This window comes from Aspergillus clavatus, genomic scaffold (genome assembly GCF_000002715.2).
Source record: "Aspergillus clavatus NRRL 1 1099423829805 genomic scaffold, whole genome shotgun sequence".
NCBI classification, from domain to species: domain Eukaryota; kingdom Fungi; phylum Ascomycota; class Eurotiomycetes; order Eurotiales; family Aspergillaceae; genus Aspergillus; species Aspergillus clavatus.
Genome location: NW_001517094.1, coordinates 4,312,878 through 4,339,977, shown reverse-complemented (window position 1 = coordinate 4,339,977; position 27,100 = coordinate 4,312,878). Strand labels below are relative to the sequence as shown.

Here is a 27,100-nt window from a genome sequence, read left to right as displayed (position 1 = left end):
ATAAGGGTAAATTTGTATGGAATTTAATGGATCTTGATTCATTTTAATGTTTAATAACATAGCTCCGCTGGCTAAGAAGCCAAAGATAGATAGTTCTCAGGCTTCTCAGCCTATTGAGCTACTGCAGGTGCTTGGAATGAAAATTGGATTCTACACCTAAAATTTGATTAGATTCGCTCTCTCCTAGGCCTGAAAAGCTTCAGATTTTGGTGTAAAGTTCGGTGATTTCTACTACTTCTTTTTGTATTGTGGGGGTAAGTCACCTAAGTCATATCCTCCCCTTATTTCACTAGTAAATTTCACTTTTTTTCTGACAACAATACTTTTAGCTGCAAAAAAGGTCAAAATGACGTGTCATTTTGTCATTTTGTCATTTAAAAAACCTGCCCTACTACGGGGTAACGTCCTGCAGATAGATAGCAGGCACCAGCACCTTTTAAAACTTCACGTAGACCCCACTTAAACCTGTCCTAAAGCCATCCATGGACATGTTACAAACTCCGCACACGCGGCCAGAATGGTCTCTAATCGCCACAACGCATCTCTGACTTCGTCCGAGAAGAAGCGCCTGCGGGACAGGAGAGCGCAGAAGAACCTGCGCGATAAGCGGGAAAGCCGTATCAAAGCGCTCGAAGAACGCGTCGAGTACTGCGAGAAGCACCATGCGGGTGTCTGGATGCAGAAACTGCTGACGACTGTAGAGAGCCTACATCGGGAAAACGAGTTGCTGCGCGCCCGTCAGGAACGGTTGCGGAAGATGGTGATGTTGTGGGAGACTGATGAGGTTGAACCCGCCTCGACTTCGCTGGCGGTGCAGCAGCTCCGTCGCTCAATAGATGGTGGGAGGGGGCTTCTGGCTGCTGATTACTTCGAACCTGAGAAGGGATTGTCGTTTACTCCTGACGTGGTCCTGAACAACACTCCAGCTGGCAATCCTGATCAGATTACGGGTTTGACTCTGAAATATGCTGCAGATCGCACGAGTGTGATAATTCCTGTCAACCCTTTGGAAGATATTCGTGCCACTGTGCCAAACATCTCTTCAGCCATTCGGCTGCCTGGGCTGCCCGCTTGTTCCCCCGTCCAAGCTCTACCCAGTGCCGTTCCCGCACGGTGTCTGATCCCCATGAATGAGTATGGAAACGATCCAGCCTTGATGCCGGCAAGCGCACCCTGGCTTGGACGCTCAGATCTGATTGCCACATGCCCACCCGAACCGTGTCCGCTGGACCTACTGCACGGGACCCGCCGCAACTGGCTAGCCAACGAGATCCACCGCGCCATCCGACGCCGTGCGATTCGCGACGCAGAATGCCTCGCATTTGGTTGGCTTGCCTACGTCTACAGCAAATGGCGTGTTTCTCCAAATTCCACGACCTTTGCCCGCTTGGCACCTTTCCAGCAACCCGTCATGACACAGATCCAGCAAAGCCACCCCACAGCCCTGGACATAATTATCTGGCCCCAGCTTAGGGCGAATATCATAAGAAATTGGACCAACTACGACTTCGTGGAACTCACTGGGTATCTGGGCGCGTGCACCAAGGTGCGCTGGCCCTGGGGGAAGGATATGCTGGAACGTGATGCTAATGACAATCTGCAAATGCGTCGGGAGTTTTTTGACGTTTTTACCTGTGAGAGTGGATGGGGTCTTACCTCGGAGTTTATCGATCGATATCCGGAGCTGATGGAGGGTATTGATATTGAGGCTTTACGCTTTCGGATGATTCTGCCAAATGAGCCTGAATGAGCATTGGAGAAGGCAACTTGATCCACGCTGTACATGCTGATTTCCAAAGCAAATCTAAATGACTCATTGAATGTACAGATCGCACCGGAGTCGAGTATCAGAGCATAGTTCTGTCTGGTAAGCGGAGTGAATGAACTCATTTCTTTTGTTTCTGGGCAATGCTCTCTCTCGACCATAATGTGTCTCACTCTGCAGCCTAGGAAATAAGGATGTGCACAATGAACACATTGACAATCTGGCCAAAGGCAGGAAGAGAGCAGGGTAAGGTATAGAAGTAGAAGATAGGAGATTATTCCAGGATCAACTGCCGGGGTCAAAAGGTGATTATAAAGACAATGGTTATCATTGCTGTATTTTCTCATTATATCAGAAATTGAATGCGAGAATACCCCAGCATAGCACTTGACCGATGAGGGATTAATCACACTTTTCTCGTCACTTGTGTTCCTGCAGCATCTTGTCAAAAATTGTTTGATGCACCAACCTTCTCCTTCTCCCACTCAAACCAAACACATTGTTCCACCCTCGAAATAGAATACTATCCCAGGAGTCGCTGTCTCTCCATGGGCTTACCGCTCCCAGGTGAGACGGGGAGTTGGTGGGACCATCAGATGACCACTATCTGGGTACTCGTTAATAGTGTATCTTTGGCAGCTCCATGCGGAAGAAATACCTAAGCCCCGGAAAGAATCACCTCCAAAGAGAAAATCGCCACCTCCGAAAAGGCTGTTAACACTGGGATAGCGGGAACTGTCATTGGAAGAATGTGTGGCTGAACCGAAGGCGGGAACTCCGAATACGATAGGCGGGCTGGTCTTCACAGTAATAGGTGCAGGAGTACCAGATCTTGTGGAGGAGTGAGCTGTGGCCGGGCCACCTCCAAGAGGGTAAGGCTGCGCGGGACAAACGGAGTCGCTGGCAGCCTTGCCCGAAGAGGACAGACAACCTGTCTGGCGTAGACCGGTTTCCGACTTGATACACGGTGGTGGTCCTTGATCTTTGTTACCGAATCGAGATCCGCTTGAGAGGTCTAGCCATGTACTGAGCGAATGCTGAACCTTTTGTAGCAGGAGCTCCTATGGAAGCTAGATCACCATGAACATCAGCTATAAGCCATTTGCATAATAGCAGCGGACTCCACATTTACCTTCTGACTTGCTCAGGTCCTTCCGGTGAGGCTCGAAAAAATTGTTGGAAAGTAACGTGCTCAGTCCAGCTCTCAGCTTGTCGCGATAATCGATGAGGCGCCGACGCTCCAAACATACTAAATCCGATTCCATGGCAAGATCTTGAATCTGTTGATCATCCATGCTATTCACCGTCAAACATGTAAATATACTCTTTGCTGGTTCCAGTAGGCAGTTCTCGATAGATAAAATTGAGATGTTGTTGATGAACATCATTATTGCATCCTGTAAATTTGTCTATCAGTCCTGTATACATTATGACCGTAGTCGTTTTCCAGGCCATGTCTCTAGACTGGAACTTACATCGTAATACGCCTTCATGTCATCGATGATCGCAGATGCAACAATGACCATATCCGAAGAGTCAATGTCCCATGAAGCTTTCTGCAGACCAGCACGCGAGAAGGCTTCTGCAGAAGGACCTCTGTTCGTGGCGGTTGGAGGTCCAAATTTCTTCTTGAGTGTTTCCGACTGACACTCCGACCATGCTTTCAAGACCCGAGAATGATGTCTCTGGCTGATAAGTAGAGGGCAGCCTTTACTCGCGACTGTGGCCAGTTCTTCGAGCTTGCTCAGCAGACCATCCTTTAATATATGTAAAGCTGGGTCTATGGCCGAGCTGCGGAGTGCAGGATAAGTGCACTCGTCCGTCAGGTCCCGAAGCACAAGGTGAAGAAAGTGCTTTGTGGCATCCCAAACGGTCTTCAAATGGCACTTAGCAATCTCTTTCCATGGCTTCGTCTGGTTACGGTACAGATCCACCACGAGGAGGCTAGAGCCCCGGTTTTCACGGATTTGCATAGCCACCTCTGCCTCAAGGGCAGCGCGAGTAATATACTCAGGTTCCCAGTCCCGAAGATAAGGGTTGGAACTCATTGACTGGCTCTCTTCGATTGGTTGTTGAGCGCCCGGATCAAGAATGATACAACTGCTGCCTCGAAGTTCCATAGCTTCAGCAAAGTCCTCATTCAAATCTGAGATGACGGCTCGAAGCTTTCGTAAATTGACAGTCTTCGCCTTGTCGTTTGAATCATGAAAGAACTCGTCGTTGTACATCCCATTCAATGCTTGTCCAACGATCCGCTCAAATCTCCTGCTGATGCCAAGTAGATAACCTTTCTGATCCTGAACTGTAGCACGCGATGGGCCAAGCTACAGTGCAGTGTGAAGACGGTTCCTGAGGCTACTGATTCCCACGCATGATTTGAGTATCTCAGTCCACTGATCACCCTCGAATGCACCCTTTTGGTAGGCGTCATGGATATAATTTGTGGTCTCAGCAGATTCCTTTGGTAAAGCAACCCACCCCAATGGTAAGTATCTGTGGTTTGTTCTCGAAGGCTCGTTCTTCAAAAGTCGGATGAGAGTCTGTTCCCTTTCCGGTCCTGGCTCGAGGGCATTCAGATAAGTGACAACTCCAATCGTTCGGCTGTAGGACGGATCAAAGCGCTTAGCAAGGTCCAAGGCGTTTTTGGCACCGAAATTTGTTGTTGCACTGTTCACAACCAGAATGCTGTTTCCCTCATGTTTCCAGTACGCCTCGACCAGCTTGCGAGCGGTAGTGGGTTCGTCAGAGCTCTGGTCCTCCTTGATACACTCTGGAAGACTTGGAAGGTCCACCAAGGTCAACTCATAGTAATCTGGGCCTTGTATCTCGATCTTGAGAACGTCATCTCGAAATCCTTCCTCCGCTCCTTCTGCCATACCCATGCATTCTTTCGCCTTCTGGATCAACGGAACCAGGTCATTGCTATGCGTTAGAGCCTCGAACTTCTGTAACTTCCTAACCTCCTCCTCATCAGTTCGAGAAGATCCAGGCTCGATAGTCACTTTGGCCTGTGGCACCTCACTCTTGCGGATGATGAGCTCAGTTGCAAGACGCGTGCTATTGGTGGGCAAACGAACACGAGAGATTGCCTGGATCACGGTGGTTTTGCCAACAGATTGATCTCCACAGACGACGAATTTTGGAAACTCGAAGGTAGTGCCAATGCCAAGGGCACGTAGCTGCTCGATCGTTTCCAGCAGTTTAAACTGCTTTGGCTGAAGTCCATGTTCTTTTAGCTTTGCCTCCGCCATTGTGGAAAGCCGGATGCTGTCTCTATGCGAGGAGGGAGAGACACACGAATCAGTCTAGGGGATTAGAAGAGAAGGTATTGAGAAGTGTGGTGAGAGAATGGGGTGAAACCCAGCTCTTCGGCGGCTGATAATTTGTTCACATCGTTTCCCCCGGCAAATTGCAGGACATATTCATCGTTCCCTGACTCGCCCCTACGCAAAGGCTCCAGTACGGAAGGTTGGTCCCCGAAAGCATGCTCTCAAACAATTGTAGCCATGGTGGCTCTGCATACTCCGGTCCATACCGAGGCTGGTCGGGCGACTCTAGCGACTAGGCTGTGAGGAAGAGCAAAATCTCTACGGCGATCCGTCATGTGTCAGCAGGATGGATAGGTTCTAATGGAAATGTATGATTCAGAAATCCTTTTACACGGATCCAATTAGCTGCAAAATCTCAACGGTTCTCCATTGAACGTATAGTAGTATCTAGTATTTGCTGTAGAATATTGTCATTGATTGGTCTGTGGGATGAGCTTAATAGAATTGAACCGTGCCATGCTGATATCAGGAGTTAAGTTAAGAGTTTAGTTGCGCAGCAACATGCAACGGGAAATACGATATATGGTATGCGGTTCTTTTCTCATTCACTTCGACTAGCTAATGATAGTGAAAAAGATAGAACAATAAAAGGAATTTGACAAGGGTGGGATTCGAACCCACGCCCCTTTCGAGACACGGAAACTGATGAATCAGTTTGAAGGTTCAGTTCCTGAACCGTGCTCCTTAGACCGCTCGGACACCTTGCCATTGGATGAAAGTTGGCCACTTTAGTACAGAACAAGTCAAGCTAATTCAACTTGTGGTGGTAGTACCGGAGCCTGGGCAGCCTGAATCTGAACCCTGTTAAAGCCATAAGCGAGCCTCTAGCAGTTTTATCTACTGCTGCGCTGCACGTATAAAGTTAGAGACCATATTTGTAGACTCCAAAGGTATCTGATCTTGACAACGCATGTATTCATCCAGTGCGGCTATTCGCAGAGTCGCATAGAGATGGACCATGGATCCTACTCATAGAGGTGCATAGTGGATTCCTCTCAGTCTCAGCCCATTATATTTTTTCCATCGGAGAAGACCACGAGCCAGAAAACGCGGGGGAGAGCATCCACGCGCCAGGAAGAAATTTCAGTGGTGGGGTCATTGCAGCAGCTGGTGTCAGCCACAGTCCGAGACTCCGAACTCCGAAGTCCTTTTAGCCGGCGGAGGCTGGAGCCCTGTAGAATGGAGAGAGTAAGGCTTCGATTCTGAGAATAAGCTGTATCCTGTAGGTTTTGGACAAAGTTAGTAAAAGAATGAGAAGTAGATGGAGAAGTATTAGACAACTAGAATATGGTGAAAGAGAAAGAGACCGACAAAGGCAAATCCAGCAATGACGCAAACGGAGTCATGTTCTACCAAGGGAGGATGAAAGCTCTTGGCTGCGGTCTCGCCAGGGAGAAAAAAAAAAAAAAGAAAAAAGAGACAATCACCAGACCGTCTGATAGTTATCGATTGCGCGAGTTTCAAACCTTCCCTTGACCTTCATAGATTCTTATACTCCGTCTTGAAGTCTTTTGATCTCAGATCTTTCCTTCTCTTTCTTCATACTCGGCTCTTCCCATACTTCCAAATTGTGCGAGAAAAAGTCTGCTTCAGCGCGAAAACACCCTACTACTAACTACTTCACTCAACCCCGCCGAGCCGATCGCGCAACCACACCTCCCAAACTCCAAACACACACACAATGGCAGGAGGACGAAACGTTTCCCACGGCCGTGGAGGCGCCGGTAAGAGATCCATTTTGTCGAAGAATGCCATTCTGCGTCGAAACTCTCCGTGGCTGACCCTCGCCCCTCGTCACAGGAAATATCTACTCCACCACCACCCAAACCCAACCCACCTGCAAAGACCTCATTACCCCAACCATCAAGCAAGATACCTTCACAACCGGCCGCGGCGGCTCAGGCAACATGGTCCAGTACGATCCTGAGCGACCGGAGATCGCGCGCGAGCTGCAGGACGTAGAATCGCCGCCGCAGCGGGTGGAAGAGGCCCCGCATCACACGGGTCGGGGTATGTTTTTTTTTGCGCCCTTTTCTCTTTGCGTTTGTGTCTGCCGGAAACCTCGCAGATGGCTATTCCGATGACATTGCTAATCTATGTTTTTTGTCTCCGTACAGGCGGCGCTGCGAATGCGTACTTCCCCACGCCCGAGGAGGAGAAGAGAGTTCGCGAGCAGGAGGAGGAGAATCTGCAACGGGTGCGGACCGCGTCGAGGGATCGGCTGAAGGATGTCACGCAGGCCAGTAGTGAGAAGCGCGGGGATTCGTCTTCGCGGTAGCTTTCGCAGCGGAGCGTATCGAGGTCGGTGGATCAGGCGGGTTCATGCTGTCAGCGACTCGGCAGCTCAGCAGCTGGGCCGCTATGCAATCCTATAATAAGCGCGAGAAAAGCAAAAGTACTGCTGGCGGTGCTTGATGATTCGATTGTAATGCCATTGAGAAAACTGTTTCTGTTTGGGTGAATGATCGATCCTGGGTTGATCGTATCCTGTTCAGTGTTTGCTTTGGATGTGGTTGTTTCTTTCTTTCCTCTTCTCTCTTTGTTTTTTACCAGATAATACCCCTTTCTAATTGAAGGTTTTCTTGAATCCACTGAACTTTCTGGTTATTTCCCTGATTTTCATGTTCATTCGAGGTTGCTTGCTTAACGTTCGGAATGGCTGGAGTGACTCGGGTTATCTAGATTGAGACTGCAGGGGGCTATCTATATATGTAGGCATGATTCCATCACAATCCCTATATGCGGCCATGCTTGAGCGCTAGTGAGAAGTCCAATAACACTTCACAGGCTTATCAATACACTTGGTTCTTCACAAGCACAAAAACTGGCAGGTGACAATGCTCTTAGTGGGTTTTCCCCGTATTTTCCATCTTCCCAAATCAGCATTAGACTATGCACATCCAAGCTTGGGATCTGATCAAAACGCGGACTGGGAACAGTAAGCTCATACTTGGGCCTGATTATTCTAACAATGGCAGAAAGCTCAAGGTCATCTTCCATACAAGACAAGCGCTTGAAGTGTACCTGATAACTTATCTACACAAGAGATATTATGAGGACATGACCATGTATCCTCGCCGGCGCGTCTCTTGAGAATTTCCCGGGATAGTTTAGAGCCACGCTTTGGCTGTGTCACTCGCAAAGCTTTACTTCTGAGCCGGGCCAATTCTGCCTTAGCATTGTTGCTCCCATACATTCATGGGTCCATTGTGGCCTGCCATGGCCCAGCCGTCCGGGATTCGGTGCATCACCCCCCCGGAATCTGAATTTTATTTCCACCGACTGTAGAGTCGTCCAGTCAGCCGTTCATCCCTGGCGACCAATTTGCGGAAGCGGGGGCGGGGTTTTGTGAAAGTGAAAGGAAAATCTCGGTGCAATGGGTAGCTCAAGTTGAAGGAATATAGCATCCGGTGGCATCCACGACCCAGCTGATCGATTGCTGCCACTGACTGTCCAGATGTTGACCGATCTGTTGTATGACGGGGGAACCCCATTCACCAATCCACCATCGGCTGCGCATAAAGTGAAGAATCACGGCGTAATGAGCCAGGATGACCAGCGCGAATGGGCGTCGCTCTCTGACAAGGTCCAAAAACGTCGATGGGATGTGATACATCCATTGAAAGGCGACAACGGTGGCTTCTCGGCCCTGCGCGAGTTTCTCCAATGACTCCCCAAGTTGTGCGATGGTGGACTCATAAATCTCTTTTTCGTGGCTAGGATCACGCGTAGCTAGGCGTGAATTTGTCATGGCGAGGGACATTATGGCAAGCCGCGAAGTGTCAGGCATTTTCGGACCGGAGTCGTCTTTCCCGAGTAACGGTCTCAGCTCGCTGTTCTCGACCAAATCAACAATGTCGGCGAGAACATTCATTGAATTTTTCGCAACCCTGAAGGCCTCGCAAAGATCCTCCAAAGAAGTACGCTTGTCGCTCTTGTCGGCGGCGAGGGGAAAGGCCAGAGAGCAAATAGTCATAAGACTGCACAAAGCAAAAGCGGCCTTGCAGTTGGACTGATTGAGATCTCCGAATGATTCCTTAAACCCACCAAGAGCGAGGTCCTGATGCATTGTTGCCATCTTCGAGTACCGTTCGGTCACGCTTCCTCCAGTCATGGTGGCCAGATGCAAGGCGGACAAGGCAAGGATACCGTGCATCAAGGCCGGATGTTTCATAGCTTCGCGTGTCACTGCAGTCTGCCAGACACTTTCGACCTCGGTGTTGTAAGAGATGGAGCGATATGTGTTCGTACACCACTGCACCATCAACTCCAGATCTTGGACATTGAGATTGTCTTGGACCGCATCGGCACTTGGACTCATCTGGCTCTGGGGTGGAGATATGCTTTTGACAGACATTGACGGTAATGACTCCATTGCAGACTCCATTGCAGATCGAGCTGGTGAAGCGGTTGAGCGGGAGTGCTTCCAGATTAAAAGAGTAGACGGCATGTAATGGCATATTATATCGCGATTCGAGCAATGGGAACATCGAGGATGCTCTTTCCCGCACTGTCCGAGCTAGTCAGTAAGAAGCAGAACCATAGGTTGATATGCGAAAGAGACTATATATAAATACAAACTCCAGGAGACGCAAGATCCACTAGAGAAGCCCATGGCCTGATGATCGTGGCACAGACACCCCCAGGCACCGAGGCTCCCAGGCATCCCTGTCATGGTCGTGGAAGCCAAGAGCACCATCGACAATTATAGAACAACATCATCTCCATCACACATCACACATACTCACATACCTTGACTCGATGATTTCGGCATTGGATGCAGCCGTTTCCCCTTCGAAAAGAGCTCCTCGCTTTACCACTTAATACTGGAGGCATTGTGGTAACCGTCTTCTTTTATCAATGAATTCTCAAGCGCAAGCAGCAGCGTCCCCGGGACTTCTCAACCACAGTTCGCTCTGACCACCTGTGACCACTGTGACCAAGGAAGGTGACATAGATCTTTCCAACTAAACCAAATCCACAAACGCTTGAGGGGCCTCTGTTCCAGGGTCTGGTATTTAATCTATTTTGACTTCTTACCCGTTAGCACGAGTCAGACCCAAGTCGGCAGGCAGGCAGGCTAACAAACGGATTTACAAGCTCAGTGGGTCTGACATCGATCGTTCCCTCACAATTTTTTTGATGTTGACGATTCCCTTCGAGACATAAAACGACAAATCGAGTAAATGCATCCTCTTCTTCGTACACCGTACATGTCACTACACCGGCAGCGGTCGGGCTTGCCGGGCGCCGGATAGACAAATCCATGCATCATGCATTTGATCAACACACTCAAGGAGAGGATTAACATTCAACAAGTCACGGAGAGGACCAACCAGTTGGACCACAATGACTGAACTAGGAAGGAGGTGAACAAGTTCTATATGGAAGGGGAGGGTCGATCAGGAAGCTCGGATTCTGCTTGCCTGCACAATATCTAGGTGACTATCCCCCTTGACTGCTATTGATTGACAACATTCATGAGGTGCACAGTATGTTTGTCTTTTCGTCCTACCGGACCCCTACTGAAGTGAGACACATATCCGTCGCTTACACGGATTGGAATGCAGATCGAATGGGCTATTAACAATTATCGAATGTATCGATCTTCAGGTTCGACAATATCTTTCATTCTCCTTTTTCCCACTCGGCCCCGTCTATCTAAACCCCCTGAAAGACGATGGATCAAAGGCCATTGCCTCTTACGAAAACGAATCCTCCTCAAACTGTACTTGGGGGAGTAGTTATTGCGCGTTTGATGATGCGCATGATACTCCTACTAGTCAATACTATCGACTCATATATCATTGGGTGATCGTCCCCATAGCTTCCACTGTCCCACATCTTCGTAATGCCATCTTCGGACAATCTGCCCATGGCTCCACATGTTGGTTCTTCGACTGGCCGAACCTAGAAACCAATTCGGCAGATATCCACTCCGGCGCTATTCTTATCGGAGTATGGCAGTATGCAACGATGCAGATGCCGGGCGAGACTTGCTTTTACCCATTTCGGTAAATAGTATCCTTGGGCCCGCTGGTCCCTGTGATTGGATCGACGACCTAATGAAGCACTAATCAACGGAGTACTCCGTAGGTATCACCATCATTCAAGAATCCATAGACAGCTAACGGGTTATCCCAAGAGCAACGCATCAAATATATGGATTATGGAGACCACTAAATCAGGAGAGTCGTTTTTTAGCATACGCTTTGACGGAGTTTAACCTGATCTTGATCGGATCTTCGAAGCGACTAAAAGTGTTCCAATGCAAATTGATAGATCAAGCAATCACCCAACAACACATCCTCCCGTTTTCAACACAGCATTCTGAGCATCGACCACCCGACGGTGTTATATCGTCATAAAACAACATTCCTAAAAACTCAGACCAATGTGATCCAGTTGAAGGAATCAGATATTGGATCTATTATTGTTTGTCAATGGAATTTCCACCCTAGCTCATGCCCTAACTGGTCATCAACCCTTCAAGCAGTAATATATCAACCAATCTCCGCCGATCGATACCCCAACCTACCTTACTGTACTTACTTACCACCAATCCACCATACACACCCCTGTTGGTCTGCATATGCCAGGACTGCTACCACTTCTTCCTGGACAACCACACGAAGTGCGGAGTAAGGCTGCGTGAGTCAGTCGGATTCCAAATTCATGCCGAGGAAAACGAGCAATGGCCATCAACACCCCGTCCATGCAGGCTTAGGGAGCAATACATGCCCATTGACGATATCTGTTCGCTAATTTGATGCACTATCCTTCCAAAGAGGTAAATGCTCACTGTTGCGCTCATGGGTATCTGGAGGTGGTTTCAGACGTGGATGTTCAGTCGTATGTTTACAACATGCTGGTCTATCCCTCGCGGTCCTACGATGATCAGCTGTGATACTCCCCGCTGTGGTCAATATCCAAACGAGATTAAGTGCAGTCAGAAAAAGGCATTCGGCGGGATTTGCTCCGCAGGAGACAGGATTCAATCTGTTCCCGACCCCCGAGGCCTTGGAGCCATGTCAATCTGACATCCCACGCATATATTGACCTGCATCTCTGCCTTCTAGAAGAGGGCAAAGCAGGAAAATGATGCCAAATGGGGTCAGGCTGCCAGGACAGGTAAAAGGTTCGAGATCAAATAGGAATGATAAAGTGACAGCTCCAACGAAAGATTTTGAGCATCTTGGATAGATTTAGCTTCTAAATTAAGGTTATATAGACTCATCGATAGTCACATTGTCAACTACATATGGTATTGGCATGACTACGAACTACAATCAAGATGATCTTCAGGCTAGTGATATTTGCCACCGAGCGCGCAATCATTCTTTGACATTCTTTGCAATGGACAATCCTGGGGTTGACGCAGCATCAAAGAAGGTGTGTCCATGTCTAATTATACAGAAGACTTGCACCCCCCACACTTTTTCTGACCCATTTTTGTGAATTTCTGGCCTGCCGTCTCTGTCTTTGACAGAGCTTTATCTACTTGAAGACAACAAAATGCTTGCATCTTGGCCATCAAATGGCCCAAGGTCTAGTCAACGTCTTGGAGACGATCTCGTACCGGTATTTAAATGAGATCAACTGCTGGCGAGAAGACTCACGAGGCCGACCTCGTAGTGAACTTGATTGTCTCGTTGATAGGACCACTTGGTCAGCTCATGCGCGTGGGAGTTAAGCATTGAGGCATGGAAGGAGACAACGGATGGACATTCAAGAGAACCACCACCGCCAAAGTCATACAATTGGGGACTGAGGATGTGAGTACAGTGTGGGTTTTCAGCTTCGGTTTCCAGGTCTATCTTTGTTATTGTGGCATAACAGCGGTCGTTCATATACTCTACTGACGGCTGGGCTGGCAATCATCAAGATAGGCATCGTCAAGCAACGTACCTCCACCCACCCCACTTCTTTCACCCTCACGCAAGAGAAACCTGTTTCATGGCATGCACTCCTTTGGTTTGAAGAGCGCATTATTCATGATGATACATGTGTCGCTTTCGGGTGGCAACTTGATCAATTATCTCTCATATGGACAAGATCACATTCTGCAAGCCGGTGGAGGTATAACAGAGAACTATACCTCATGTACCACATCGACACTGATAGAGCGCAAGGTTGAGCTAGGACCTGGTGATGTAGCAAATCCGCGTGCATTGCGACGGCGCAAAATGGCGAGAAGCAGTCTCTCCAGTTACTTGCCAACGTTATGGCCCGCCCCTCAGCAAGACCTCTGTAAGTGACGCATCTAAGGCTTCGATGGACATATTGGATAGTCCTGACACCTCACCAACGGTAACTATAGGTCGATATCAGCGATAGAGTTCAGACGTGATTATCGGCCGGGAGCTGGCAGTGTCTCTCCCTCTGCGCCTAGCAAATCAGATCATTGGCGAAGCGACATCGAAATTTCCGGTGATGAACACGTCACCCTCAAATCTAATTGCAAGGACTACCTCTGCAACGCTCATGCCATGATTGCCTTAATGCCTCAGAAGACCAGCTCGAAACAGTTGTGAAGATCATTGGCAGGTTTGTTCTAGATAGCAGCAAAGCCATGTCGTCAGGAGGACGGAATATTCTACTGGCCACTCTCTGCCGCGGTATTTTGCATCGGCAAAGATCAGGAGAAGGTAAGTATCATCGATGGAATGGTCGTGGATCTTGTTTTTTTTTTTTTTTTTTATGCCAGAGAGTGCATTGAGCATTCTTGGCTTCCGATTCTCGAAACCAGGGCTCGTTTGATGCCACGTCGTGTTAGGCACTAAGACACTCTGCATACTACTTTCGGAGCATCGGACAGTCGAACAGTGAATTTCGAACTACCCATCGTCCATCGCTTCTGTCTAGTGACGTAAAATAGTTAGTGACGATGGAGGGACCGAAAGTGTGACTTCGCTCGAGCCATATACCCAATGTCTTTCATAGGAGCGGATAAATAAGCCGAGCCGGTCCAAATAAACCAAAGCGGCCGCCTGCAGTAGTGGAACATAATCCCCTAAGTGATCTTGCCTGAGATTCGCTCCGGTCGCAGCGAACCCGACACATTATGGGGTGTGGCTATTGGAGGGCGGTAACATGTCGAGCTTTGGCATTTCGTTAGTTTTGTAGATGAGCAGCCACGGTGGGGATCTTCCGGGAAGCAGCCCAACTAAAAAGGGGGGTTCACTTGACATCTGAGGGTGCTACATAAGTACTTCACTCAAGTGGTGTGTCTGACTGTCTGCAGGGAGGCTGTAGCCCAGTCATTTGCTGGCAGTACTGGACGAATATTCTCCGACATTTCGATCTCACTGGTCATGATCATTTCATGTTCGTCATCTCTATTGTCTTCTGCTGCAGAAGCCAGAAGGTCAAGAGAAGCGGCCCGCAGTTCACGACGAAAACGGCCGAGCGAGTCAAGCTCATGATTGTCTAACCAGATGCGGAGGTGGCTTGATAGAGTAGTTTCACTTGCACTCCTGTCTGGATATGATTTGTAGCAGAGATAGACCCAGCCAGGAGGATCGCCGGTAAGAGTTCAACAGCTCACAGCAGACATTGAAGATGGTTGGTTGGATGGCGGCTTCGATCGGTTGAGTTTGTAATCCATTTTCCAACACTCCACTCACTCATCGCATCATGCTGCAGTTCGATGTTAAATTCTCGTCAAATCACCATCCTAGTACATCAACACTGTTACATCGCCGGCCTAAATGACGGATTCCCGTTGTGCATAAAGGTGGTAGACAAGGAGCCGTCTTCAGCGAAAGCGTAGGTATGTCCGAGTAGTCTCGCATACTATTCTGTCAGGACCACCGTTGCGAGCTGAGAACACACACACAAAGTCAGAACGAGTTCCTAAAGGACAAAATGAGATCCAAGATGGCAACCCAGCTTAGAGATGAGCGTCTTAGATGGCATCGATATAGATGGATGTACTATGTATGTACGGAGTAGTAGGCTGTCTAGTATGACCGAGGGGAAGAAAACCCGACCGTCTGGGTCGAGGTTCCTGCGGCGGGCTGACCTCCTGATCCGTGAGGCTCGCTTTGACTCTCTCAGTCTGCAATTTGGGGGGGGGGGGGGGTGAAGGATTTCCAGTCCAGAATCAAATATCGTGCAGCTCCAGAAGCTGAAGTATAACATACAGTATTTATCGAATAGCATATCGAGGATAGAATCAGTCAAAGAGACCGAGAAAAGTCAGTCGAGTGCCTCGTGGTTCTGCGCTCTTTGATTGAAGTACACCCATACCCGTGACTTCTTCCTCTCTCTCTCTCTCTCTCTCTCTCTCTCTCTCCCCGCCCTCCATTTTTCCCTCTCCTCTTCCACTTTCACCCCCCGCCATATCCTGCGACTGTCCGTCTTCTCGAGCTTCTCACTCACATATTGCACTGATTCTCAATCCATTGCCGCTCAAGAACCGTGTCCATTGACTTCCACCATCTGTATTCTCTCAGTTACACTTGCGGACCAACCTGAAACCCGCGCTGGCGAACCCTTGGTCCTCAAGCGACCCGTGGAAGGCTCAGCGAATCTCCCGCACTTTGACAGCTTCTCAGTACGGCTCACCCAAAACGATCGGCTTCATTGCCGCCGGGAAATCAAAGCGGTATTGCGCGTTTTCACACGGGTTGATTGAACGTCTGTTGATATCGAACAGGAGAAACAACTTTGATTGCCCGCTGTCTTCGAGCGCCAGTCGCAGGCTGAATCGCTTCAACTGCACAGGTCTTGCGGTTGCCGAGTATTCTCCGTTTGTGAATTTGCCACTGCCGCTTTTTCTGCCTCTCCATCTACACCTCGCGCGCTCAGAAACTGCATCCCCGCGACCGTCGAGATTCTTGCGACGTCAACCCCCACCAACCGGCACGAAATTGAGACCCTACAAGTGGGATCGAATGAACCGAGCACTTTGATCTGCCTGCACGCAACTGTACACATAATACTCGCTTGAAATATTCTTGAATTTCGACGTGAGCCAGCCCGGTCAGACGCCCGCTTGTGCTCGTAAAAATTACAGTCTTCATTCCGATCGCGGAGACATCACCCCTCTTGTGGCCTAGAGTCGATGCTTCAACAGTGACGTTGGAATCCCGCTGCGTCGCATGTCACATATATACCTTTCCTCTACATCCGCCTAATTACGGTCCCTTATAACCCGCGACGAAAACAGAGCATTCTCTTTTCTATTCAACTGGCGTTGTCCTCGGTTCCTTGAGCTCACGAACCATGTACGCCGTCGAGGACAGGTCCCATCCAGTGCCACCGCCGCCTCCTCCTCTCTCTATGGATCGTATCCCTCCTCCCTCCTCTGCGTATCCGACCCCAGGTTCAGCCGGCCCGCTGCGATCTGCGGACCACCTGGCCACGGTTTCAACCATCCACGATGGCCGCATCTGGTCCCTGCAAGTGGTCCAGCAACCGATTCGCGCTCGAATGTGTGGCTTTGGCGATAAGGTCGGTCAACATATTGTCGGATTGTTTTATTTTTTTTTGTTGTCCGAGAAATGTGTTTCTGACGATGCCAACAGGATCGAAGACCCATCACTCCTCCCCCCTGCATCCGCTTGATCGTAAGAGATGCGCAGACGGAGAAAGAGATTGATATTAAGTATGTCATTGCAAGTTCGCCGCTAGATAAGGGCTGGTTACTGATTATTTTGGTACAGCGAGATCGATACATCTTTCTACGTGCTCACAGTGGATTTGTGGAACGCAGATGGAACAAGCGAAGTGAATCTGGTCAAACATTCGGCTACCTCTCCCTCGATATCCACTGCAATGTCCTCCTCATACCCGCCACCGCCGCAGAACTTGTCCCCTACTTATCCCGCCTTTGCGCAGAATCCCTATGGTCAGACAGTCGGATACCCTCAGATGAACAATTATTACGGCGGGAATCCTCAGCTGGCATATCAGAACCCATATGGTGCCAATCCCCAGGCTGGTTACTACCCTCCTTACTATGGGGGAGGCCAGATGCCTCCGGCTGGCATGTCGCCCGCTGCGCAGCCAGTCACCGCGGGCCCTGGCGGCATGTTCACGCGCAACCTGATCGGAAGTCTCAGCGCCAGTGCCTTCAGGCTCACCGATCCAGACAACAAGATTGGTGTGTGGTTTATTCTGCAGGATCTGAGTGTGCGGACAGAAGGGACATTCCGGTAAGTGTCTCCGACTGGAGTCAACTGCCAACCCCAAGCTAACGTGTGTCTCAGTCTCAAAATGAGCTTTGTCAATGTGGGTACGCATTCCGGTGACTCTAACAACAATACTCCTGTGATCAATCACGGTTCTGCCCCCGTCCTGGCTTCCGTCTTTTCCGAGCCATTCCAAGTCTTCTCCGCCAAAAAGTTCCCGGGTGTCATCGAGAGCACGCAGCTGAGCAAGTGCTTCGCTCTTCAGGGAATCAAAATCCCTATTCGCAAGGACGGTGTCAGAGGGCCCCGTGGACGTGGGGGTGACGGAGATGACGATGGAGACGATTATGAGTGAGAAACGGCAGCTTCGATTATCCTGCAGTCGATGCTATGAAAACCTCAACAACGATTGGTTCCTTTTTCTTTTCTTCTCTACGGTTTTTATGGGTTAAAATGTGGGGATTCTGGTTTGCGGTGTTAACGGAAGGGTTTGTATTTCAACTGGGTGGAATGTATTGCTATAAGGACTGGTGGCGAAGGTTTAAGTGTCTGTGCTTTTTGCCTGTTGTTGTTGCTTGTTTTCTCTTTTCTCTGTGGATTTCACGATTCCCTTCACTGTGCGCGATATCCCGGACTCCCTGGCTGCCATGCATATATCAGATTAGAGATGAAATAAACTAAAAAAGAGCCATCTTGTCATCAACAGAAAGGTTACCTGTCACCTCTTTGGTCTATCTTCTGCTGCTAATCTATATGTTTCTGGCTTCTACGCTGTTCTAGGTCTTGAAACGGAGAATGGCTTCTATTGCTCTGCATACCGATCAGATTGAGCAATGGCGTTGTCAGTTTGTGCTCATATCATTGCGGGATCCATGGTCAGGAACTGCTGCCGGAGCTTCAGATCATCATGACATGATGTCAACGCATACAGAGGTCATGACTCGAACAGCTCAGTCTCAGCCCCTTTACACCCGGGATGCGTCAGCCTAACATGTAAGCCTTCTATCATGTATTATCCGAATCTGTGGTCATGATGATCAGGCCCGTCGGGACAGCCAGACCGATCTGCTCAGAGGCAAGAACAGCTATTAAACGCAGGGGGCACTACCTACAGAGTAAGAGCAGCATCTCTCGTCGCCTCGTCACTATCCTCCTGATCAAGTTCGCACACCCAACCCTACGTCCGGAGACTCATCGCACAATCGCCTATCGCCAACATGAAGCTCACGCTCCTCCCCATCTTCGCTGCCCTCGCCGCCGCAGGAAATCAAACCCTGTTCCCCTTCGAGGTCATCGCCAACGCCCCCGGCACACCCGTCGACCGTCTCAGGCTCGCCGCGTCGAACCTCTCGTTCTCGCTGGGCGGCCAGACGACCACCTTCTGCCCCCTGCAGGACGGCTGCCCACCGGGGAACCACACCGTGATCGACGCCTCCGGTGGCGCCCTGGTACAGCTCCACTCCACTCCTTTCCCACTTCCAGGGTCTTCGACATACTAACCCCATATCAACAGGACGTGATCGTCCCCGGCGGCCAACGGATCTTCATCAACCCGGCCGGCGCCGTGAGCTTCACGCAGGCCCACTCGACGTTCATCCCGCCCGGCTCGACCCTCGGCCCGTTCTTCCAGAGCCAAGGCGTCTGGCACTTCCGCGGGCCCGGCGCGTTCGACTTCATGGCCTGTCCGACGCCCAGCCGCATCTGGCAGGTGTTTGCGGCGCAGCGCAACGTCACCGTGCCGCTGGGGAATGTCACGGCTTGTGTGAGGTTCGTGGCCGTGGTGATTCCGTTCCTGACTGGGCCGGGTGCCTTCCAGTATGTCTGAGTTGGAGAGTGAGGATTTCTGTGGAACCGCGCTGCATGCTTTTCCCCCCCCTTCACTAGCCCTAGGCAGGCTATAATAGACTTTAAACTAGAGGAATAGAGTAGTAATGGGAACATTGAGAAAAAAAAAAAAAGGGTATCTGCATTTGGTCTATGATGAGTCTATATCAATTGGTCCATATCCGCACTGCTTTGTCCTTTCCACCACTGCCCACCCGCTGTCCGTCAGGACTCCAGTCGACAGCAAAGACCTCGTCCTTGTGTCCGGGTAGATCCATGGCGAGCTTTCCGGTGCGGACGTTCCATACCTTCAGTGTTGTGTCCTTTGAAGACGACACCAGCAGCCGTGAGTCGGCGGAAAAGCAGCACTGGTAGACCGCACCGACATGGCCGCGAAGGGTGGTGATGAACCTGCAGGGCGTAATGTGAGTTTATGTAGACCTAGAATGATCCCGCTGGGGTCCACTTACTTTCCATCCCGACCATTCCATAGCTTCACATGGTTGTCAAACCCGGCAGAGGCAATGTAAGCCATGTCTGGAGAAAATGTGACGTGGTTGACTTCCTTCTGGTGACCCAGCAGCCGCGCCACAGGCTTATTTGAGCTCTCTGGATCCCATAGGTACATGGTGAAATCATCACTGGCTGATACTAGTTTCTCGACAATCTTGTTGTTGATGGTCGCAGCCTGCTCGAAGCGCTTCTTTGCTGCAGCCACCTTCTCCACGTCAGACTGCGGGACCTTGCCGGTGTGATCGTGGTAGGCCGTGCGAAGGGCAAAATCTGTTGATAGGGCCAGATGGTTTACACGATGAGCGTGCGCGGAAAGCGTCTGGATCAGTGATCCGTTCTGTGCGTTCCAGACCTTGATCGTTCGGTCATGAGACGAGGTGTAGATCTTTCCTGTCCCGCCCCAGCGAACGCACGTGACTGAGCCTTTGTGTCCAGTGAGGACAATATCGATTCGTTTCCCTACCACATCCCAGATGCGCACTGTCGAGTCCTTCGATGCAGAGGCCAAGCGCGGCCGGCCCGTTGCCTGTAAATGGTATGGCTCCCACGCCAGACTAGTAATCCACTTCGCATGCCCCTTGAGTGGGCCTCCAAGGGCCTGTCCCTTCTTTGCATCCCACAGTCGTACAGTGTTATCCATGCTTCCGGTAGCGATAATCGCTCCATTAGGTGAGTAGGCGACTGCAAGAACCCAGCTAGTATGTCCCTTGAGCGTGTGCTTGGGAGTGCCTGTATCGCAGTCCCAAATACGGGCTGTCGAATCACCACTTCCAGAGACCATGGTCGACGAGGAGACTGGAGAGAAAGAGGTCGCAAGAATCGCTTCTCCATGTCCAGCAATGGAAGCAGAGCATCGTGAAACAGCCTTGACTCGGAAGACTGCTTGCGGGGTAAAGTAAAGGTGGATGGTATCTTCGGTCGTTTTCAGACCCGGCTTGAGCAGAGAGTGGTAGAGATCTGCCAGAATATCAATCGTTTGAGCATCTTTGCCGTCAGATTGGTAGGTGAACCGGTACGGTACTCGGTCCTCGTCGTCTTCCTGAAAATTCGAAGCAAATGTCTTAGTTATACTCGTCCGATGCAATCAATTCTTCCACCGCGCACTTACATTGCCTTGTAATGTGTTCAAGAGCGTCTCGAGATTCTTGACATTGGCATCGGCCACTGGAACGGACACTGCAGGACCTGTTACAGACCCCGTTGCTTGATCGAAGAATTGTACTCGGACGCTTCCCAGATTGTCTGGAATACTCTCGATCTCCTGCTGTAGTCGCGCCTTCTCCGCAGTCTCCAGCTTCTGTCGCTTACTTGGAGGAGGAACAAGCGTCGCCATCTTGTCAGAATGTGATTATAATCAGCGACTGCAATGATTGTTGTCTTGATCGGAGAAAAAAATTCATTCCGAAAATCACTTATCGCGGGGAGCGAATCGGCGCTAAACCGGATATGGACAGCCATTCGTTATCGTATACAACAGTGGTTGTTGACCATCCTCTTCTTCTCTTTTGAACATCATTCCATCAGTTAAACTTCAGTTTCCTTCGAATGAGGCATCTTTAGCCCTTTAGTCTGCTCAGCATGACAACGGCATTGTCTCGTGTCCCCTCGCTCGGAGGCCCGAGTCCATTCACACCTTTCACCTCCATCTCCAGACAAGGTACTGAACGTCCGAGGACAGCGAGACCCGCTACAACCGCTACAAGCATTGCCTTTCAGGACATTGTTTGCGCGGTGAGTGAATCTAGAGGTGTCTCATCCACAGTTGGTCTGGCATTCGTCAATCTGTCAACCGCAGAGGTAGTCCTATGCCAAATCTGCGATAGTCAAACCTATGCCAAAACCGTGACGAAGATCACCGTGTTTGAGCCAACGGAGATTCTTTTCATGGGCACTGCTAAAGAATCTAAACTCTTCTACATCATCCAAGAGAACATTCCGGATACTACATTTACTATCCTCGATCGTAGGTACTGGTCAGAGAAGCTTGGTCACGAATATGTGGACCGATTAGCATTTCCGCAAGACATCGAAATAATCAAGACCGCCCTTGGAGGAAATTACTTTGCAGCCTGCTGTTTCGCGGCTGTAAGGCATTTGTTCTCAAGTCTATTGTAACATTCTCTGATTGCCTAGTAGGTACTCAAGTATGTCGAGCTTGAGCTTGACCAGACATTCACGTCGCATTCGCTACGAATTAGATTTGAACCATCTCAGGGTTCCATGTCAATTGATCTACCCACCATAACTTCACTTGAGCTCATTCAGAATCTCCAGAACGCAAAATCAAAGGATAGCCTGTTTGGACTACTCAATGAGACTCTGACCCCGATGGGTGCTAGGCTTCTCAGAGCCAACATTTTACAACCTTCAACAGAGGAATCAAAATTGCTAGCGCGATATGACGCCGTCGAGGATCTCTCTACCAAAGAGGATATGTTCGTCTCGATCAGACAAGGTAGTATCTAATCCAGTATCTATTCTCATAACCAAACTGACTTGGGTATTCCATAGCCCTTAAGGGGTTCATTGATGCAGATAAAGTCTTGACGTCTGTCAGTTGCCTCACCTTCCTATGTTGATGAGTGTCGCCAGCTAAAAGGACAGCTTATTCTTGTGCCCACAAAACACACATTCCTATACGTCGAGCAGTCAGTGAACAATGTCATTATGCTGAAGACTTATGTGTCATCGATCAGGTCGGTATATAAGGCACTTACCGCGGCTCAAAGTAGTCTCTTGATGACCGTAAGAGAGGTAATAGTGCACTCAACTGTAGCTCGTTCCATCACTGAACTTAGCTAGCTGTGTGCTCCAGCAAATCATCGAGCTGTCGAAGAGCTGATTGAGCAGACGCTGAATGAGCATGTAACGTACCAAAGCAAGCCTCTTGACCTCAGGAACCAACGTATTTACTGTGTCAGGGTACGTGCTGTTTTGATCCCTAACCCGAATGTCGTTGACTCTCCAGTAGGCCGGTGTCAACAGCCTCCTCGATGTTGCAAGGCAGACGTACAAAGAAGCCAATGTGGATGCGGCAGATCTTGTGTCAAAACTCTCTGGTAGTGCCACGACACCACGAGGTCCCAGCTAGTTGTCTAACATTGTCCAGAATCGCATAATCTCGATCTAGACCTCAGGTTCGATTCTGCTCGCCAATACTATATCGGTATCCCTATCACAGAGATGGAGTCACTACCTGAGGTTTTCATCAACGTCTATCGCAAGAAGAACCGCATAGAGTGCCAGACTCTTGATCTCGTCAAACTGAATCAAAAGATCATAGATGCGCATAATGAAGTAATTAGCATGAGCGACCAAACCATTCAAAGCCTCATCAATGAGGTATGTAAGGAGATCTCAGGTCTTTTCCGGGTGAGCGAAGCTATTGCCATGCTGGACATGCTAGCTGCCTTTGCCCAACTGGCCACCTGCAGCGAGTATATAAGACCTGAACTGACGGATGTGCTTGCCATCAAATCCGGACGACACCCCATACGGGAGAAAATCCATACAAGAAAGTTCATTCCTAACGATGCTTATGCAACCAAACAGTCTCGATTCCAGATTATCACTGGCTCCAATATGAGTGGCAAATCAACTTACATTCGTTCCTTGGCTTTGATGACCATCATGTCGCAGATTGGCTGTTTCATCCCTGCTGAATATGCGTCTTTCACCGTGATTCACCAGCTCTTTGCCCGTGTCTCAACCTCGGATGACCTAGAAGCCAATGTATCGACCTTTGCTGCTGAGATGCGAGAAATGGCATGTATTCTTCGTAACATCGAGCCCCGGAGTATGGTCATCGTGGACGAGCTTGGCCGAGGCACCAGTACCACAGACGGACTCGCCATCACCATTGCAATCGCCGAATCACCTGTGGAGAGCCATGCCCTTGTATGGTTTGTCACGCATTTCCGTGACCTAGCCTTGATCATGGCTGAGCGCAGCGGCGTGGTGAGCCTCCATCTCGCCGCCGAGATCTCACCGGACGCCTCTCAGATGGTCATGCTGTACAAGATTGCAGAGGGTCCGGACACAACTCAATTCTACGGTCTCGCCGTTGCAAGGCTCGTGGACCTACCGCCTGGTGTCCTAGAAACTGCTCAGCGGGTATCCGAGAACCTGAATGAGCTTGCCAAACGCCGGCACAGCAAGTCTAGAACGCAGATGTTGTCACGCAAGCGAAATTTAATGCTTGCACTGAGGGAACAGCTAATCCATGCACGGGATGGGACGCTGGAAGGCGAAGAACTCAGAAAATGGCTGAAAAGACTGCAGGATACTTTCGCTCTGCGTATGGCGAGCCTCGAGGAAGAGACTGCTGCTATCAGTGACGATGAGATTGATATGGAAGAAGCCGATGAACTACAACAGAAAGCTTTAGCGCCTTCTAGAGAGACCAGTGCAGATGCTTTTGTTAATCGATCGCAAGCTAGTCTTGTTGCCTCATCTCCTCCGGAAGCCTCAATGGACTCCTCGTCATCCGAGGTTGCTGTGATGGGTACAGAACAGGAGAATGACTTCGAACATGAATGATGACGGGAAGATTATATGACAACCTGTAATATTATGTGGTTATGCTTGATAAAACATCTTACTACTGTAGCCTCAATATAGCCTTATTAGCAAAATCAACAGCAAGCCCAGAGCTATTTGCAAAAAATTTCTCTCATTATCTGTACGGTCACCATTCATGGCCACCTGAGAAAACTTTTACGCTACATGCCTGATGTCGAAATACCTCTAAATACGATAATATCGCTCAAATACAAAACTCAGACAACGAAACTTGCGAGCAGGCAACATGCACAGATGCGTTATCCAAAATGGAATAGTGTCTGCTTGCCCTTTTTGCCTTTCCCTTTCTTTCCTCCACCTGCCGAAGACTCCCCGAAATCGTCATCAAAACCGTTGGTCGGAGTGGCGCTGCCGGAGGATCCAGACCAGGCATTGGCTGGTGACGCACGGCGGTCGTCCCAGCGGACAGTTCCGCGGGTAAGGCCAGCCATGAGGACGTTAGGCTTAGGCGCTGTAGGAAGAGCAGGGAAGGCTTCTGCATTGTTTGTGTTCGCTGGTGCACGTGAGGAGCTCGGGGTTGGACGGGAAGAGGGATTGATGGTGCTTGCCATGGATCGAGGAGGCGGGGGTGCTGCTGCGGCCCATGGAGTAGCAGACGCAGTCGATCTGGGAGCTGAGCGGGCTGTAGCAGCAGAGAGGGGTGGGAAAGGATTGGTGGACGATGATGAGGATGACGAAGGGAGATAGCCGCTTCTGCCAACTGCAGATCGAGATGACTGCGCTGTTGACGATTTGAGTCGGAGAACACGCTTTCCTCCGCCTCCGCCCCCGCTCGTAGTGCCAGGGGACATGCCTGGAATGAGACCGCCTGGTCCTGGTAAGGCCGGGTAGTCTTCATTGATTGCACGCCAGTCATTCCAGGCCTTCAGCAATTCGTTCCTTTTGGCATCCTCCTCATATATCTCGGCAAGCTCTTTGACGAGCTTCCCTAATTCGGTGCTTGAGGTGTCAAACAACGAAAAGAATGCATCAATAAGTGCGGTGGCCGAAATCTTAGAAGTGCGGTATTGGGAGACTTTGGCGCGAAAGTCCGCAACCTTGTTTGCATCATTCCGCAGAAGATTGGAGGCGCGCTCAATCACAGCAGTATGTCGCAAGCGGCGTGCCTGGTCTTGAGGAGTAGCAGGCCCCGAAGGAGCACCAATATTGAGAGCGTCCATCTCTTGAACCGGAGCACCAGCGGTGGGAGGCGTTTGGACAGGGGTAGCAACACCGGATCTAGCGGGAGCCTGAACAGTCTGAGTGTCGTTTCGCGTAAGCTGGCCCCCAAAACTCCTCGTGGAGACAGACTGCGCGCTCTGAATGGCCATTTGTCGCTGGTATGCAATTTCATCTCGCCGCAGCGGCTGAGCACTCGATACAGGTAAGGGATCTGCGTTCGGGTCTCGGCCTCGGCCAGCGCCACGGCGTGGCCTCTGAGACTGATATGGCGTCCTAAGATCAAAGTCCGACAAGTCCACCAGCCGTGCGTCTCGTCTGGCGTCCTTAGAGAGCCCATTCGGGTGGCATTCAAGCTGGTGGGCCTTCAGATCCATCTGAGACTCGAAAACAACAAACTTCTTCTCCAGACACTCCTTATCCAAGCAAAGGAAGTGATCCCGCTGGAAGTGATCCTCGAGGGCGTTGTAGTCAATGTAATACTGCTGCTGTCGATTCACCGAGCGACGATCACAAATATGGCATCTTTCGTGGCGGTCGCGACAGTGTGCATACAGTTCGTCATCGCCATAGAATCTCTTGTGGCAGAATCCACACTCAGGATGTCCTTTGAAACCACTTTGGTCCAGAGCCCCGGGGACATCATCGCCGTATTTTTCGTGCTTGCGCAGTTCTGCCATGGTAAACAGCTCGTGCTCATGTGTAAAGACCTTCTTGTTCCGAGTGCAAAGATCGCTGTTTAACAATTAGCAGACGGTCCACTTAATAGCAAGAAGTCAAAGATGCATACCACATCACCTTGCCGTGCTTACTCTTGACATGACGATGCAAGTCAGGCCAACCCAAGCAAGCCACATCACAGTTATTATCGGGACAATTGTACCGTAGCAGCAGAACAGTGTCCTCAAAGATGTCATTGTTCTCATACTCGATACCTAGATTCTCGTCTTTCTGGGAGAAATCACTGTCTGTGAAATCCTCAAATCGCTTTGTGGGGTCGTCTGTGAAGATAACGTAGTTCGACTCGGTCTATTGAGAGAGAAATTGTCAGGGGCCGTCGACGAAATCCAAGTTATCACAGTCGCAAACATACACGACAATGCGCACAAGCTTTGTTCTTGTACAGAGCCCGCAGCCTGAGAGCGCAGATATGACAAGTCCGGTGGTTGCACGGCGAAACCGAGGTGTGCGCGACATTTGACGCACAAATGAAGCAGACCTCGCCATCATCCGCGTCGTCTGTCGCGGGTGCCGGTATTAACTTGCTTTTAGTTTCACTCAGCTCAGCAGCGCCTTCTGAAGCAGCTTCCGCACCCGCTGGGGGGCCGCTCTCGTCAGGGACGCGAGAACTGTTGGCATTGCGACTTTGCTTATCACGTCCTCCGGCGCCGCGTCTAGTCCCGAATCCTCGGCCTCTTGAACCCCTTCCGCCTCCATCGGTCGCGCGTTGCGGTGCTTCCCCTTGACCTCCCTGGTGGGATCCACCCCGGCCACGCCGTCGACCACCACCACGATTCTGGCTTTGCGATGCGGTTGGTCGGGGTTCGGTTTCAGACATCGTGGCAGATTTGTCGAACTCAGGTGAAATGCGGTAAGTGGAACAAGGGCCCACAAGGGTGTGTTAAATGCTGAGAGGCGGCTCAGTGCTGGCCCTTGGTTGTTGAATGAGCGATATAAGATATAAACAGGTGGTACAGAGTAAGAAATATCGATATGCAGGTATGAATGCGGGCAGTTTGCAGTGGGGTGAAATGTAAGCGGCGAGCAAAAAGGGACTTTGCTTAGTGATCATG

General features: G+C 50.1%; 9 protein-coding genes and 1 non-coding gene across 10 annotated transcripts, besides 3 other annotated features; 5 read left to right on the top strand and 5 right to left on the bottom strand.

Annotated features, from left to right (window-relative positions):
- Positions 1-517: 517 nt before the first annotated feature.
- On the top strand, positions 518-1,750 carry ACLA_032590 (bZIP transcription factor; the record flags this gene model as incomplete). The annotated part of the gene is made up of 1 exon (XM_001269948.1): positions 518-1,750. The coding sequence occupies one exon, from the start codon at positions 518-520 to the stop codon at positions 1,748-1,750; it is 1,233 nt and encodes a 410-aa protein (XP_001269949.1).
- A 1,002-nt stretch (positions 1,751-2,752) lies between these two features.
- On the bottom strand, positions 2,753-5,016 carry ACLA_032580 (uncharacterized protein; the record flags this gene model as incomplete). The annotated part of the gene is made up of 4 exons (XM_001269947.1): positions 2,753-2,835; positions 2,898-3,162; positions 3,241-4,030; positions 4,094-5,016. The coding sequence occupies 4 exons, from the start codon at positions 5,014-5,016 to the stop codon at positions 2,753-2,755; spliced, it is 2,061 nt and encodes a 686-aa protein (XP_001269948.1).
- A 674-nt stretch (positions 5,017-5,690) lies between these two features.
- Positions 5,691-5,801, bottom strand: ACLA_032570. Its single transcript has one exon. It is a non-coding gene; the product is annotated as a tRNA-Leu (tRNA).
- Positions 5,802-6,775: 974 nt separating this feature from the next.
- On the top strand, positions 6,776-7,372 carry ACLA_032560 (DUF3602 domain-containing protein; the record flags this gene model as incomplete). The annotated part of the gene is made up of 3 exons (XM_001269946.1): positions 6,776-6,818; positions 6,895-7,104; positions 7,212-7,372. The coding sequence occupies 3 exons, from the start codon at positions 6,776-6,778 to the stop codon at positions 7,370-7,372; spliced, it is 414 nt and encodes a 137-aa protein (XP_001269947.1).
- Positions 7,373-8,479: 1,107 nt separating this feature from the next.
- Positions 8,480-9,451, bottom strand: ACLA_032550 (uncharacterized protein; the record flags this gene model as incomplete). Its single annotated transcript, XM_001269945.1, has 1 exon — positions 8,480-9,451. The coding sequence occupies one exon, from the start codon at positions 9,449-9,451 to the stop codon at positions 8,480-8,482; it is 972 nt and encodes a 323-aa protein (XP_001269946.1).
- An 11-nt stretch (positions 9,452-9,462) lies between these two features.
- Positions 9,463-9,487: a microsatellite.
- Positions 9,488-15,353: 5,866 nt separating this feature from the next.
- Positions 15,354-15,391: a microsatellite.
- Positions 15,360-15,391: a microsatellite.
- A 932-nt stretch (positions 15,392-16,323) lies between these two features.
- Positions 16,324-17,586, top strand: ACLA_032540 (velvet factor family protein; the record flags this gene model as incomplete). The annotated part of the gene is made up of 4 exons (XM_001269944.1): positions 16,324-16,551; positions 16,626-16,705; positions 16,764-17,255; positions 17,310-17,586. The coding sequence occupies 4 exons, from the start codon at positions 16,324-16,326 to the stop codon at positions 17,584-17,586; spliced, it is 1,077 nt and encodes a 358-aa protein (XP_001269945.1).
- Positions 17,587-18,448: 862 nt separating this feature from the next.
- Positions 18,449-19,056, top strand: ACLA_032530 (putative IgE binding protein; the record flags this gene model as incomplete). The annotated part of the gene is made up of 2 exons (XM_001269943.1): positions 18,449-18,679; positions 18,745-19,056. The coding sequence occupies 2 exons, from the start codon at positions 18,449-18,451 to the stop codon at positions 19,054-19,056; spliced, it is 543 nt and encodes a 180-aa protein (XP_001269944.1).
- A 166-nt stretch (positions 19,057-19,222) lies between these two features.
- ACLA_032520 (WD40 repeat domain-containing protein) lies at positions 19,223-20,901 on the bottom strand (the record flags this gene model as incomplete). Its single annotated transcript, XM_001269942.1, has 3 exons — positions 19,223-19,466; positions 19,526-20,607; positions 20,677-20,901. The coding sequence occupies 3 exons, from the start codon at positions 20,899-20,901 to the stop codon at positions 19,223-19,225; spliced, it is 1,551 nt and encodes a 516-aa protein (XP_001269943.1).
- Positions 20,902-21,146: 245 nt separating this feature from the next.
- On the top strand, positions 21,147-24,107 carry ACLA_032510 (MutS family protein MSH4; the record flags this gene model as incomplete). Its single annotated transcript, XM_001269941.1, has 7 exons — positions 21,147-21,653; positions 21,705-22,023; positions 22,080-22,124; positions 22,168-22,347; positions 22,396-22,490; positions 22,540-22,627; positions 22,678-24,107. The coding sequence occupies 7 exons, from the start codon at positions 21,147-21,149 to the stop codon at positions 24,105-24,107; spliced, it is 2,664 nt and encodes an 887-aa protein (XP_001269942.1).
- A 281-nt stretch (positions 24,108-24,388) lies between these two features.
- On the bottom strand, positions 24,389-26,865 carry ACLA_032500 (E3 ubiquitin-protein ligase HEL2; the record flags this gene model as incomplete). Its single annotated transcript, XM_001269940.1, has 3 exons — positions 24,389-26,042; positions 26,098-26,336; positions 26,401-26,865. The coding sequence occupies 3 exons, from the start codon at positions 26,863-26,865 to the stop codon at positions 24,389-24,391; spliced, it is 2,358 nt and encodes a 785-aa protein (XP_001269941.1).
- Positions 26,866-27,100: the final 235 nt, after the last annotated feature.